Source organism: Nuphar pumila, chromosome 10, assembly GCF_984573655.1.
Source record: "Nuphar pumila chromosome 10, dmNupPumi1.hap1.1, whole genome shotgun sequence".
Classification (NCBI taxonomy): Eukaryota; Viridiplantae; Streptophyta; class Magnoliopsida; order Nymphaeales; family Nymphaeaceae; genus Nuphar; species Nuphar pumila.
Window position 1 is genome coordinate 105,662,236 of NC_143258.1, and position 16,561 is coordinate 105,678,796.

Genomic DNA, 16,561 nt, shown 5'->3' on the forward strand with positions numbered 1-16,561 from the left:
AAACCTATCATACCAAGCTTTGGGAGCTTGCTTATGACCATATAAGGCCTTTTTTAATTTCAAAATTTTTCCATTTAAATCCATACCCGGAGGCGGTTCCATATACACTTCTTCATTTAAATTACCATTCAAAAGACATTTTTGACATCTAGTTGAAAGATTGTCCATTTTTTAATTGCGGCTATAGCAATAAGAGCTCGAACACTAGTCATTCGAGCAACGGGGGCAAAAGTTTCATCATAATCTACCCCATACTCTTGGGCATATCCCTTGGCTACCAACCTAGCCTTATATCTTTCCAATGAACCATCACTCTTAGTTTTCACTTTAAAAACCCATCTACATCCAATGGGTTTCTTGTCATTGGGAGGATCAATGATTTCCCAACTTTGTGCCTTTTTAAGGGCATTAAGTTCAAGTTGCATAGCATCATTCCAATGAGCATATTGCTTAGCATCATTGTAATGAGATGGTTCATGAAAGGAGTGAAGAGCAAGTAGACATGCTCGAAAATTAGGCGAAAAAGAGTCATAAGAAACAAATCTATTTGGTATTTTAGAAATCCGATTTGACCTTCTTTGAGAAATCTCTTCGATGGATTCATTTTGGGAAAATCTTTCAAGGGCACAAGGAGGATTCCTTTCATTCCTTCTAGAGTAGACTTGTATTTGTCTTGAAACATTTTGTTCTAAGTTTTGATCATCGCTTGGATGTTCAACAAGATCTTCACTAAGGGATTCATTAGGATCAATATGATCATCTTTAGGCAATAAGTCAAATAAGAATGAATAATCAATATTTTCATTTGGTTGGTGCGAAAAACCACTTTCCTCTTCAAGGAATGTGACATCTTTAGAGATATAAAGCTTGTTTTTAAGTATGTCAAAACATCGATATCCTTTTTGTTTTTCGCCATATCCCAAAAAAATGCATTCAATAGCCCTAGGGGAAAGTTTATCATTCTTGTGGGTTAAAACAAAACATTTACATCAAAAAATTCTTAGTCTTTTATAATCGGGAGACATATTGTAAAGTTTTTCAAATGAAGAAAGATTTTTCAAGGAGGACGAAGGAGTTCTATTGATAAGATATGAAGAGGTTAGAACCGCTTCGGCCCAAAAAGATTTTGGAATGTTTCTTGAGATTAATAACGTTCTTGTAGTCTCTATTATGTGCCTATGCTTTCTTTCCGCAAGGCCATTTTGTTGCGGAGTGTTGGGGCAAGAACGTTGGTGAAAAATTCCATTTTCTTTCAAATAGGTTTGAAAATCATTGGACATATATTCGCCTCCCGAATCGGATCTAAGAATAGATAGATTTCCCAAAAATTGGTTTTTGACCATTGCATGAAATTCTTTAAAGAAGGAAAAAACTTTGGATTTACGACTTAGGAAGTAAATCCATGTGAATCGAGTAAAATCATCAATAAATACCACGTAATACGAAAAACCACCTTTAGACAAAATAGGGGAAGGTCCCCACACATCGGAATGAATAAGTTCAAATGGCCGAGTTGTAAAGTAACTTCTTTGTGGAAATGGAATAGCTTTAGATTTCCCAAAAATGCAATCTTTACAAGTCATGTGATTGTCTTTACAAGTATTGTTCAAAAACGGAAAAAGAGACATTTTTACAAAATTTGGATGGCCAAGTCTCTCATGCCATATTCCAATACTTTTGTCATTTACAAGATTGCACGATGGCTTAGATGGAAGAGTCAAAAAATCCATAAAATAGAGGTCACCCCTTCTATGGCCTTGCCCAATCAGCTTCCCTGACTGGAGATCCTGCACGGTGCAATCCTTGGGTGAGAAAGAGACTTGGCATCCATGATCGGTAATTTGAGATACGGAAAAAAGGTTTAAATTTATTTTAGGAACGATTCTTACTTTAGGAACAAAAAAGTTTTTAAAATTAAGAGATCCAATACTTTCAATTTTTAATGATGTACCATCGGCCGTTGAAACACAAGAAGATATAGGTTCGGAAAAAATATTTGAAAGAGAATTTTTATGAGATGTCATATGAAAAGAAGCACCGGAGTCTAGTATCCACATACCTGGAGGAGATGAAGAGTAGGCAATGGCGGCCCCGGATGTTGAAGGAGAAGCCTTGAGTAGATGTTGGAGAACTTCGGAGATGTGATTTAGAGTTTCTTTGATATCTCCTTCTTTGGTGCTTTCTTCCTTTGGAGAATCTTCTCCAACCGCGGCAACTTTTCCTTTAAGCTTTGGGCAAACCGGTCTTATGTGCCCCGGTTCATTACAATAATGGCATATAATCCCCTTTCTAGGTCCATAGTTATTTTTATTAAAGTGGGGAGGTCTATATGCTTTAACATTAGATCCGGGCCTAGTAACGGCCAAAACATCATCACTCTTAATGCTCAAACCAAGTCGAGTCTCTTCTTGACATAGCTCGGCAAGGGCATCTTCAATAGGTAGGGCTTTGCTTCTATGGAGAAGAGATGCCCTTACTTGTTCAAATTCCGGGCGAAGTCCATGAAGGAATTGAAAAAAGTGCTCCTTTTTAATTTGTTCCCTTTTTAGCTCAATATCTTGTGGAGCAACCCACTTAGGCTCAAGAAGAGCAAGCTCATCCCAAAGGGGGGTTAGAGAGCTAAAGTAGTCCCGGACACTCATGTCCATTTGTTTGGTAGAACGGCTTGACAAAAAAATTGTCGAGCAAGATCCTTTTGGGTATACATACCCTTAAGGAAAAACCAAGCCTCATTGGCCCTTCTAAATTTGGCAATATTAGCACAATTTTTAAGATCTACATTGTTCATAAACCATGCCAAATTTTTGGCGTGGTTACTTTCCCAATCCTCGATTTTGGATTGATGTTCATTAATGGCTTTGATGCGCTCATCGCCATCTAAAGCCTTCTCAATCTCATTTTCAATTTTGGTGAGAACAAGAGAGGGTTCGGGAGTAGTTCCCATAACAAAACCCCAAAGTTTCTTACCTCTTAGGTGATTTTCCATAGCGGAGGCCCACATGAGGTAGTTGGACCCATTTAGCTTAAAAGAGAGCTCCACTTTAGAGTCACGTTCCATCGGCACCGAATATTCTTCTCTTCTTCAAAAACTTTGAGAGGCACACGTTCCAAGATGATAAAAGAGAAGCCCAATCACCAACCTTGCTTTGATACCATGTAATGAAAAGAGGCGGAAGCACCAATAGAGCAAATGTCACTCTTAAAGAGTGACCACTAAAGCCAAGAACACAAACACCAAATGTGCATACACAAAACTCTCAAATATGGAAATGACTTAAAGTCATAAGTTGGATTTTATTGAAGAAGAGAAGAGAGAGGGGTATAAAACCCATACATGAGAAGGAGAACACCTCCTCTATTTATAGAGGAGGGAGGCTCTAAAGAAGAGACTACAAGGGGGCTCCCTTGTAGTCGTTGGGAGCTCCAACGGTCAGAAATATGACCGTTGGGGCCCCAACGACTACAAGAGTGGGGCCCCTTGTGGTCATCCTAAAGTGAAAAAATAAAAAGACAAAAAAGTAAAAAGCAAAAAGGAAAAAGGAAAAAGGAAAAAGGAAAAAGATAAAAAAGAAAAAGAAAGGTACAATGACAGAATTACAATAATACCCCTATCGGGTATTTCAATAAATTAGAATATGTATATATATACATATACTTGTATATATACGAATGTATATATATAAGTATATGTATATATATATATATATATATATATATATATATATATATATATATATATATATATTTTAACAGAAGTAGCCTTTAGAATTTGTTGGAGAGCCAAGGAGATTTGACCAAGAGTATCTTTGAGATCCCCGTTCTTGCCGTCATCTTCTTTGGTGGATGATTCTTCAACGGAAGCCACCTTTGGCTTGAATGCCCCATTTAGCTTTGGGCAAACGGGTTTAATATGTCCCGGCTCATAACAATGATGACATATAATCATTTTTCTTCCACCACTCCCTTGCTTACCAAAATGAGGTGGTTTATATGTTTTAACATGATTACCGGGTTTAGATACGACAAGAACTTCATCTATGCTTTTACCCATGCTATGCCTAGTCTCTTCTTGAGTAATCTTGGCAATAGCCTCTTCTAAGGGAGTAAACGTAGATCTATGGAGAAATGAGGATCTAACTTGTTCAAATTCGGGACGAAGCCCAATTAAAAATTGAAACAATCTATCTTGTTCAATTTGTTTTTGTCTTAGTACCACATCCTCTATAGCCACCCATTTAGGCTCTAAAAGAGCCAATTAATCCCACAAAGGATTTAGAGCACTATAATAGTCTTGTATGCTCATGTCACATTGTTTTGTGGTTCTCACTTTTTCTTGCAAAAATTAAGCTCTTTCAAGATCCTTTTGGGTAAACGTACCCTTCATAAAAAACCAAACTTCATTTGCCCGACGAAATATTGCAATATTTGCACATACCTTAAGTTCGACATTATTCATAAACCATGCTAGGATTTTTGCATGGTTGCTCTCCCAATCTTCCATTTGGTGATGATAATCTTCTATGGCCTTGAGACGAGCATCACCTTCAAGTGCTTTCTCTTGATCTTCTTCTATCTTTGTGAGCTTAAGTTGGGGTTCCGGAACGGTTCCCATTACATAACCCCAAAGCTTCTTGCCTTTGAGATTATTCTCCATTGCGGATGCCCACATCATGTAATTTTTTCCATTGAGCTTGAATGATAGATCGATCTTGACTTCCATTGCTACAAAATGAAGATGTGAAAAGAAAAGGAAGTAGAGAGAGACACGATTTTACCTTAGAAGATCGTATGGCTTTGATACCATGTAATGAAGTATGCGGAAGAATCCAAGAATGCCAAAGCATTCACTATGTCCAACACGGACAAATGAAACAAGCATAAGAGAGGAAATCCACCAAGGGATATACGAAGGGCCTTATAATAAGGCTACACACATAAAAATAATATCTCTTTTATTGGAGAGAAGCTCTCTAAAGCAATGCCAAATACAAGTGAGGTTCCCCCTATTTATAAGAAAAGGGAGACCAAAGGGGGCTCCCAATAGAGTCGTTGGGAGCCCCCAACGATCACAATTGTGACCGTTGGGGGCCCCAACGACTCCATTGTGGGGCCCCTTTTGATATCCCAAATTACATTTAAAAAATAAAAAAAAAGCAAAAATAAAAAACAGCAAAATAAAAGAAATAAAACAAGTACCCCTAATGGGTACTTGTGAAAAGACCATAATACCCCTATCGGGTATTATGGTGAATACATCTATATTTATATATATAGATGTATTATTACATATGTCTTAACACTTCCATCATGCTGTCACGCATTTTGCTGAGAATCCTTTAACCCTATGTGATTCGACCCATGCTAGCCTCCTATCTAATGAAAAAAGAGAACCTGTACCCTTGCTTGAAGATTGGCGAAAACGTAGAGGAAAAAGGAGACATTGGAGGGGGTTTTCTCTCTCTCTCTCTTTCTCTCACCCACTGTACAACATCTTTCTCTTCTCTCCCTTTTTATTTTTTTTATTTTTCTGTTCAGCCTTCTCCCTCTCTCTCAAAATCGGTATAGAGAGAGAGGGCTGGTATGAGTCATTTAAAGCAAAAGGGACTCCTATTAGAGAGGAACGTCCCTATCTAAAACAGGTCTTTTATTTCCATAAGAAAATAAAAGTCCTTCCATAATAAAACTCTTCAATATATAATATATATTACCTTATTAATATTATATATATATTTTAAAAGCTTATCTATCCAACTACTAATGGATCTTGGATCTTGGCCCTTAGGGTCCAAGATCCATATTAGGATCTATTTAACGCCACATGAATCTGCCCAGATGATCCAAGATCCATATTAGGATCCATTTAGTGTCAGTCACACGTATATATATATATATGATATAAATTTAGATAATAAAAATATATTTATTTAATAAAAATTACATTTATTAAATTTTATAATTAGGAAAAATTTGCGATATATTACAAAGAATGATCAATCAGTCATGCTGAATCTTTCTGATGATTCTGTATTTCTGGTTATTCTGATATGAGCGGTATCTGCGTTTTTTTTTTGCAGATGATCAGAAACTACAGATCAGAGAGATATTGGCACTTGTATTGATTGATCCAGAAATGCAGACCTATATATATATATATATATATATATATATATATATATATATATATATATATATATATATAAGAGAAAAAGAGAATGAATCATGGCAGATCTGATCTGATGTGATGAACAAGACAGAAGAAATCACATTAGATCTGATTTGACGTGATGGGTAAGAAAAGAAAAAAAAACAGATTTTTTTATTTTATTTTATTTAGGAAGATCGATAGACTTTGGGGAAAGGATTTTTTTTTTATTAAGGTCATTAGATCTGATCAGATCTAATGTGATGAATCGTAAGATCTGGATTGATTTCATCTAACAAGGTAGAATGAAAGTCGATCTGATGCTGAAATAAGATAGAAGAAATACTTTCAGGTCTGTTAATTTTTTTTTACAGATCTGAAAGAAGGATTTTTTATTTTGGAATAGGAAGGGAGAAGCCAGGATCGATGGGACCTACCTCTTTTGGGCTTGATGCAATGTGAAATAACCCTTGGAAGCTTGATCGTGCACAATAAACAGACAAGACAAAAGGAAGAGAAGAAAATCTATGTTGGGGGCTGAATGGACGTCTGACACACTCTAGGGTGACATCATTTTTTTTATATAAAGAATACTTGCAGCAGATTACACTATTACCTTTTAGAATATAAAGTAAATACAAGAATACAGGTTTTGGATCTGGATCCATCTTGATTGTCTTAACACACGGTGGACCTCTGGCGCCCTCTTCTTCCTCTTTTACATGCACCCCTGGTGGCTGGTTCTCCCGCCTCTTTTCCTCTTCTTTTTCTTTCCATTTTTTTTTCAAATCATAAATAAGTGCTTGATAAGGTTTTGATTTTAGGGGTTATATTTGTTTTTTTTAATTAGCACAATGCATGATGTTTGTTAGGATTTAGGTTATTGATTTAGTTTATTTTTTAAACAACATGAATGTTTAATCAAGTTTTTAGGGTTTTTTGTGTTTTTTAATTAACATTTGCCATATAATGAATGCTTAATTTTCATTAGAATATCAAATTATCATAAATGTGTGGTTTTTTAGGATTTAGGGTATTGATTTGGATTTTTGCAAATAACATGAACGTTTAATTAGGGTTTTAGAGTTTTTTGTGCATTCTTTTTCTTTTTAATTATCATTAAGCATGATTTTATTAATGAATGTTTGATTTTAGTTATCACTTATCAAACCCCATAGATTCCTGGCTCTGCTGTTGTCTTGAATCATGTGATTGTGACATCTAAACATGTTTTTCTGTGTTTACAAAAATCAATGGTCCACAATGTACTGAAGTTTCATGACTTAAAAACTCATAATTTTACATCGAAAAACAATGATCCAGGGTTTGATCCTTAGCAAACAAACCATGTGGAAGACATCTATATGGTCAGATTGAGTCGATATAGCTTACACTTACGATTTCCATTGCAGTAGTTTGGAACCTTCATTAGTACCAAATATAAACCCATATATATGTGTGTGTGTGCTCCTGAGTCAATGAGTTTTAAACCATTGGGTCTCTTGGGATATATACATCAATCAATTTCTAATCTGTTTGACACTGATGTTCTTCCGTTTGTAGATTGCTGAACCAAAATTGACAGGGAAACAGGTCTGCTTCGTATAGGATACAATTTTTCTTTATTTTGTTTGAAATTGCCTGCCTAGGCCTTTTTATGAATCATGCATTTTTGTCCAGAATCATAGACATCAAACTTCTAGTGGCTTGTTGATTTCGATTTCCTGAACTTTTGCTACTCATTTAGAGGCACATGTTTTATGCTCTATCTTTATATTGTCCTGTGAATAGACATTGTTAGCAATGTTATTCTATTTGGTCCATAAAGTTTGAACTTTTTCTCTGAGCATTGATTTTTAGGAGACCATAGTTGTATAATGTATACCCATTAAATATTTTATGTTGCATGAATCCACTTATAGCATGGCTTTCTTTTTGGGTGTGGGTTAACATCTTGACTTTACAATGAAGTTTCTATAATTCCCTCATAAAGGTGTTCCCTCCAGGTTCTTCTCAAGTTCAATGTTCCTGAAGAGAAAATAGACAAAATGACTAGATGGCATCGTATTGCTATGGTGCGAAAGCTCTCCAGTGAACAAGCTGCATCTGGGATTAAGGTTGATGCAACAACTCTCAATAAGTTTGCCCGTGGGCAGCGCATGTCATTCCTCCAGCTACAGCAGCAAACACGCGAAAAATGCCAGGAAATTTGGGATCGACAAGTGCAAACTCTATCAGCTGCTGACATAGAAGAACTTGAAAGTGATTCTGAAGCAAATAGTGACCTTGATTCCTTTGCTGGCGACCTTGAGAATTTACTGGATGCTGAAGAATGTGAAGAAGGGGATATGGGAAATAACGGATCCAAAAGAGACAAGGCAGATGGTAGAGCACTAGGAATGCGCAGGCATAAATCTCAAGCTCAAGCAGAGGAGGAAATTGAAGATGAAGCAGCTGAAGCTGCAGAACTTTGCAGAATGCTTATGGATGGTATGGCCAATTTGGTTCATAGCTGCCACATTAATATCTAGTAGCCATAAAATATTAGCACAATAACATTATCACAGTCTACCACCACTCAAGTCACCACTGGCTATAGTCTCTCATTTATTTGGATATTGCATATCATTTTCTTCATCTTTAGTTATATGCTATTCAGTGAAGTCACACATGTTATCCTTACTGGTGTATCATGCATGTCCTATTTTGAACAAGATCTTGCAGCTCCCATTCTGGCTTTCTTGTGCAAGGATTCTTTATGTTACTTCAAACTAAAGGTTAATTTTGCATGTTTCCTTCAGAACACTCTCTTCTTTGTCCGTTCTGTTGTTTCTTCCTCTTCTCCTCTTTTCTGCATCTTCTTATCCAGTTCCTTTCTTTTTTCCCATTTTCTTTTTTCCCATCTCTGTGCAATGAAGTTTTTCTTGATTCTTGCAGGGGAACCAAACCATGGTTTTATAGGTGTCATTGCTTTCTTTGTATTGTTTCACTACAACAGACACTAGCCTCATTGCTGATATAATTCTTTGTTTTTAGTGTTGCCCTCTTCTGTTTTTTTTTTTGGAGCTATTGTATGATGTCTTTGTATATTCTGTCTTTTCTTTCAAGTGAAAAAGGAGGGGGGAGAGGTGGTGGAAAGCAGATGAAGAAACAGGGTTTTAAGGAGTTGGGAAGAAGCAAACTATTTTTTTTTATTAGGAAAGGGAAAAATTGTTGGATGTCTTAGCATTTCATAAATAAAAGGTTAGGGTGACCATGTTTTCTTCAAGACATTAACCCTCCTTTTGGAATTATTTTCTTATCATTTTTCCCTTTTTCTTTCTTTTTATGTTTTATGGTGTCACCTTCATCTAATTCATCTTTTTCCCAAGTATTCAATCTCCTTGTCGTCTTCATCACATCGGCTCTGTTAACCTTGAGTCACTGTTTCCATTCTTTTGAAGGTATTAGTTGCATCTTTTAGAAGAAAAATGGGCAGCTTTTTGGATTCTGCCAATTGCTAACTACCTTCTCCTCAGTTTATCAAATAGGAACATGAGTGCAAAGAGTGGACAAGCTTACACCCTTATTTCTGATTTCTTAAGAAAATTTGTATTCTTACTATTGAATGTCTTAACAGAATCACTAATTTTACCTTGTTATGTGTGTTACCCAAATTTATCGAAAAAAGTTCTGGTTGTTTCGGGATTGGTGTCTTTTTTAACTCTTAATATTATACAATTATTTTAAGTGGTCTGTTAATAGGATTAATTTGAATCATCATCCTAGGTCAAGCGGTTCTGGTCCCATGCTGTTCTTTTCTTTCTTCTTTCCTTAAAGTTGATGCCTTTATTTTTGTAAGGATAGAGGTGAGTAGTTTAATGGCACAAAATAATGGAAGAAAATGTGATAATAAATGTTTCCATTGGTTGATGTATAATGAGAAACATATGCTCAAAAGGGCATATACTTTATAAGAGGTGTAAGTCTCTATGGTGAAATATGAGGCATTAACTCTTCTTGACCTTGTAGCTCAAAGGCATCGAAGCCAAGAGGTCAATGTGGTGCCTTATTGTTCATATATCTGGTTATTGGATAAAATGTTTACTTGTCACATATTACTATATGTGAATAATAAGCATGTATGAGGCAATAGTCTATGAGCTATGTCACATGGGTGTGGGTGCGGCACTTTCAAAAACCTTGGGTGCGGGGGTGCGGCAGGAATATATATATATATATATATATATATATATATATATATATATATATATATATATATATATATATTGCAGGGTGGGGGGCTCGGCCCCTCCCCTGCCGACCCAACAAGAGAGCGAGAGGGTACCTGCGACGAGGGAGAGGAGGAGGTGGCGTCGGTCTCCTCTGCGAAACGTCGAGAGGAGAGGAGGTGATCGAGAGAGCGGAGCTTCGCGGGAGAGGAGTGTTAAATATGTATATGTAAATGAATATATTTCTGTACTGTATTGTACCACTTGTACAGCATACTGTACTGTATTGTACTACTGTACTGTATTGTACTGTATTGTACAGCATACTGTACTGTATTGTACTATTGTACTGTATTGTACAGCATACTGTACTGTATTGTACTATTGTACTGTATTGTACCACTCGTACAACATATAAATATCAATGGAAAGGGGAGAAGACATCATTGCCGCCCAACATTTTTTTCTCTCTTCCCTCTTACCTCTCTCTCTATCTCTTGCTACGATAGTAAGGTGACTCCCACATCTGATTTCTCACATGGTATCAGAGCCAAGGGCGTGGTAATCACGATCATCTGGAAGGCCCCTAAGGACCTTGACGTGCGTTTTTGGGCGTTCTCAAGGAAAGTGTTTTTTTTTTTTTCATCTTTTCTCTGTTGTTTCTCCGTTGAATCACTATATTTCGACGTCGTTTCTTCATTTCCTCATATCGTGCATCTTTTCCTTCTTACATATTCTGTTATCCCCAATTTTATCAACCCTAATTTCTGTTTTCCCCAAATTTGGGAACCCTCATTTCTCAAAAGTGCCTCTTTTCTCAAACTTCTTGTGATTTCTTATCTATTTCTTGCAATATAGTTGATAAATCGTACATTCTGCACGATTAACTAAAAAAAAAATCGTGATTTCCAAAACTCAAAAATTTCTGTCCGTACGGTTCTGTCCGTACAACCTACGAATTTCTGTCGTGCTGTTTGATTCATCTTTGATCTTCTTCCTTATGGATTCTAAAATCAGCCCCGGATTTCTTTCTCAACTTGTTTCTCACAAATTAACTCATGATAACTACTTACTTTGGAAACGCCAAATTCTGCCGTTTATCCGAAGTCATGGTCTTTCCGGGCATCTGGATGGGGGATCACCCGCCCCACCTATGACTATTACGCAAGAGGTAACTGGTAATGATGGGAAGGTGAGTTGCATTGCTATTCCAAATCCTGCGTATGATGTTTGGTTTCAGAAGGACCAATCTGTGGTTGCCTATTTGACTGCCACGTTATCTGATCGTATATTACAAACTATCTCTGACCATTTTACTGCTGCAGAACTATGGAGACATCTTGCTCACTCTTATTCACAGGTTTCTGAATCACGTGCACTTCAACTGAAATGGCAGTTCCAATCTATGCGAAAGGGAACTAAGACCATTACTGAATTTCTAGGGGATATCAAAATTATCATTGATCAGTTGGCCGCTATTGGATATCCTGTTTCTGACAGAGATGTTGTTCAGCAGGTATTGGGAAGCCTTGGGCCCCAATATCGTATGTTTTGCACTGCATTACAGGTTGCCTCTACACTTCCATGCTTTGAGGATTTACAGGCCAAACTCCTACAGTATGAAGTTAGTTTGACTCAAGATCATCTTATTGATGATCCTCATCCTGTCATGTTTACATCTGGGTCTACCTCATTTCGTCCACCTGCTGCTCATATGGGCCGTGGAGGACTCCTTCCTACTCCTACTGCTCCACCTGCCACTAGAGGTACCCGTGTCCCTACTTGCTTCCATTGCAACAAGCGTGGCCATGTGAAAGCAGATTGTTGGCACAACCCACATAATCGCAACAAGGCAGGGAGGCCAGGACCAAGAGCTGGACAGATGAATGTTAGACAGTTTCAGGGGCAACCGCAGGGAAATTTTCGAGCACATCAGGGTACTGATCAGGGACAGAGTGGCAGGGTTGCCACATGATGTGCAACAAATTCTGATGACTGCATTTAACAACATGAATTTGCGTCAGAATGATGATGGAGTTTGGTATATTGATTCTGGAGCAGCCGCACATGTTACTTCTGATGCAGGTAAACTTTCCAACATGGTTCCTTATATTGGCACTGGCACTATTGTCACGGGAGATGGTTCCCACCACCCTATTTCTCATACTGGAAATGCATCTCTCTCTTTGTCACAATCTACACTACCATTGAAAAATGTCTTACTCACTCCTGCCATTGAGAAAAACATTTTATCTGTTTCTAAATTGGTTGATGAAACAAATTCATCCATGGAATTTACTCCGTCTTCTGTTTGTCTTAAGGACCTTCGAACCAAGAAGATGCTCGCTAAGGGTGAACGACGCGGAAACATGTACGTCTTCGAAGCAGCCCCCGGGACTTTGAAGACGTCATCTACCGTGTCTCCATCTTTTCCTGCTTATTTGAGTCAGTCTTCTTCTGTTATGCAATGTAATAAGCCAGTTTCTTGGCATCGTCGGTTAGGTCATTGTAGTCAAGGGTTCCTTGACAAATTGTCTTCTCAGGGTTTTATTCCCAAAGTCAAATTAGATCATAAGTGTCCTAGTTGTAATGTCTGCAAGAGTCATGTACTTCCCTTTCAAAGTATCAATAAAAGAGCTTCCAAGCCATTTGAAATTATTCACTCTGATGTTTGGGGCCCAGCTCCTGTTTCATCTCTATCTGGCTCTCGTTATTATGTGTTATTTCTTGACTCTTTCACTCGTTACACTTGGATTTACTTTATGAAATCTAAATCTGAAGTGTTCAAACTTTTCAAACAATTCCATGCTCTTGTTCAGAACCTTTTCAATTCAAATATCACTTATTTCCAGTGTGATGGTGGTGGAGAATACATATCTCATGATTTTAGTGAATATTTAAAGGACCATGGCATCACACGTAACTCCTCTTGTCCTTACACTCCACAACAGAATGGAGTAGCAGAACGTAAGCATCGGCATATTGTTGAAACCGCGTTAAGTATGATGCACAATATTGATATTTCTTTCTCTCTTTGGACTGAGGCCTTTCACACTGCAGTGCATATCATTAACAGGTTGCCTATGGAATTATTAGGAGATCAGTCTCCTTATTATTTGCTTCACGGTTCTCACCCTTCTTATGATGATTTGCATGCTTTCGGATGCATTTGTTATGTCCATGTGGATCATTCTTTACGTAACAAGTTTCAGGACAGAGCAGTTCAGTGCAGATTTCTGGGATATGCCGATGGGTATAAAGGATATAGATGTTATGATCCTATTTTGGGTAAGATTAAGGTGTCTAGAAATGTTGTTTTTGATGATGACCATTTCAGCACTTGTGATACTTCTCAGGTATATGAGCAAACTACTTATGATCCATGGCTTTGTGATACTTTGCTATATGATTCTATCAGAGATCCTGCTGTTGATGAACCAATTCAGTTTGAAGCAGACAACTCCATCATCCAGGATGCACCTTCACGGTTTTCAGGTTTGGTTTATGCCCGTCGAAGAGCCCCTTCAACTCCATCTCACGAGGCTCCCCCTCTTCGACGATCCACACGTGAAAGGCATCCTATCCATCGTTGGGTTAGTTACAACAATTTTTCTCTTGACTTTCAGTTGTTTCTAACCAATGTGGCCAAAGAGAAAGAGCCGTCTACTTTCCATCAGGCAGCCCATTCTCGAGCTTGGGTTGAAGCTATGAACGAAGAAATGGCAGCACTTCATGAATGTCATACATGGGATATTGTTCCTCGACCTGTTGATAGAAATGTTGTTGGTTCCAAATGGGTTTACAAGATCAAGCGTAAACCAGATGGTAGCATTGAAAGATATAAAGCTCGCCTTGTTGCACGCGGATTCACACAACAATATGGGCAAGATTATGAGGAAACTTTTAGCCCTGTTGTCAAAATTGGCACCATTCGTGTGATCCTCACTTTGGCACTTCAGCATGGTTGGTCTCTTAGCCAGTTGGATGTCAAGAATGCGTTCCTACATGGGGACTTGAAGGAAGAGGTGTATATGGAGCAACCTCCTGGATATAGTGAACATGATGCGGCTACATGGGTTTGTAAATTGAGAAGGTCTCTTTATGGTTTAAAAGAGGCATCTCGGTCTTGGTTTGAGAGTTTCTCCATGGAAATTCAGCAGCATGGCTTTTCTAAGAGTATACTTGATCATTCTTTATTTATGTATAAGAATGATCATGTTACTACTTGGGTTCTTATATATGTTGATGACATCATTATCACTGGGAGTGATGATGCACATATTGCCTTGGTGAAGTCTTTACTCATGGCCAAATTCAAGATGAAGGACTTAGGACCATTGCGATACTTCTTGGGAGTTGAAGTCGATAGACAAGATGATCGACTCACTCTAAGTCAACACAAGTATACTCTTGACATTCTTCACACCACTGGTATGATTAATTGTAAACCTCTCAGCACCCCATCTGTCTTAAATCATAAGTTTAGTGCAAAAGAAGGCCAATTATATCATGATTCCACTTTATATCGCCGCATTGTTGGTATGTTGCAATATCTTACATTTACAAGACCTGACATTGCTTATGCTGTAAATCAAGCATTTCAGTTTATGCATGCTCCCACTGATTGTCATATGGAATGTATTAAGCGTATTCTCAGATATCTGAAAGGGACTATTGGAGATGGATTGCTCTATCACAAAGATGAAAGCTTCACTACAGGACACCGTTTACTTACATATTGTGATGCAGATTGGGGTGGGGACCCTGATGAGCGTAGGTCGGTTTCAGGATATTGTGTTTTTATTGGCCCAAATATTGTCACTTGGAGTACTAAGAAACAAAAGGCCATTGCTAAATCCAGCACTGAGGCAGAGTACAGGGCAATGGCAGCAGGGACAGCTGATGTCACTTGGGTACGACATCTTCTTCAAGAGTTGAATGAACCTATCTCTTCCTCTCTGCTTTTATGTGATAATCAAAGTGCCATTAATATTTCTTTTAACCCTATTCATCATTGTCGCACGAAGCACATTGAGATTGATCAGCATTTTGTTAGACAAAAGATTGAAACAGAAGAAATTGAGGCTTCGTATGTCAGATCAGAAGACCAAGTAGCAGACATCTTCACCAAAGGATTGGTTAGTCATCAATTTTGGTTACTTAAGGGCAAGTTGAGCATGATTGAAGATCATCCTCAACTTGAGGGAGGCTGTTAAATATGTATATGTAAATGAATATATTTCTGTACTGTATTGTACCACTTGTACAGCATACTGTACTGTATTGTACTACTGTACTGTATTGTACAACATACTGTACTGTATTGTACTGTATTGTACTGTATTGTACAACATACTGTACTGTATTGTACTATTGTACTGTATTGTACCACTCGTACAACATATAAATATCAATGGAAAGGGGAGAAGACATCATTGCCGCCCAACATTTTTTTCTCTCTTCCCTCTCTCTATCTCTTGCTACGATAGTAAGGTGACTCCCACATCTGATTTCTCACAAGGAGAGGATTAGGGCAAACACTTTTTGCCCTAATCCTCTTTCGCAACCCCTTTTGATCAGGCAACAATTTTTTTTTTTACATTAAAAAATTGGACGAAAATGACCCTAGGTGCGTTGACCGCACCCAGGGTCATGTTGACCGCACCGGGTGCCACACGCGCACCCGTGTCGCGTCGACGTGGGTGCGGCACCTGCTTTGCTGAGTCCCAGTGACTTAGGCTATGAGACTGTTGTGCCTTATGACATGTTGCTTCTTAGTTTGGAACTTAGAATGGTTAAGGTCAGAGTTACCGGAAGCGCCTAGTCCAAAGGGGAAGCGCGCTTCCCCGAAGCGCGAAACGTCGCGCTTCCGAAGCGTGAGGGGAAGCGTCCCCCTTTTTTGGGAAGCGTGTCCCCCTTTTATGGGAAACGCGCTTCCCATAAATGGGAAGCGCGCTTCCCCCACGCTTCCCCCACGTTTCCCCCACGCTTCCCCCACGCTTCTCCCTCGCTTTCCCCTCGCTTCTCCATTTTTTTCATTTTTTCGCTTCCCCCTCGCTTCCGGTTCGCTTCCTAGGTCGCTTCCGGTTCGCTTCCTAGGTCGTTTCTGAGACGGTTCAGAATTTTCTTCTAAGTGGTCCCACGCTTCCCCGCTTCCTAAATTTTTGAAAGTGCCTCGCTTCCCGCTCCCGCTTCCCGTATCGCTTCC

At 38.3% G+C, this 16,561-nt stretch overlaps 1 protein-coding gene across 1 annotated transcript in view; it reads left to right on the forward strand.

Annotated features, from left to right (window-relative positions):
* Positions 1 to 16,561, forward strand: part of HAF01 (HAC13 protein (HAC13)) — a 166,497-nt gene that overhangs the window by 113,564 nt on the left and 36,372 nt on the right. The window contains exon 17 of the mRNA XM_090019611.1: positions 8,149 to 8,632. Within this exon, the coding sequence (XP_089875737.1) occupies positions 8,149 to 8,632 (484 nt within the window). The remainder of the gene's footprint in view (positions 1 to 8,148; positions 8,633 to 16,561) is intronic.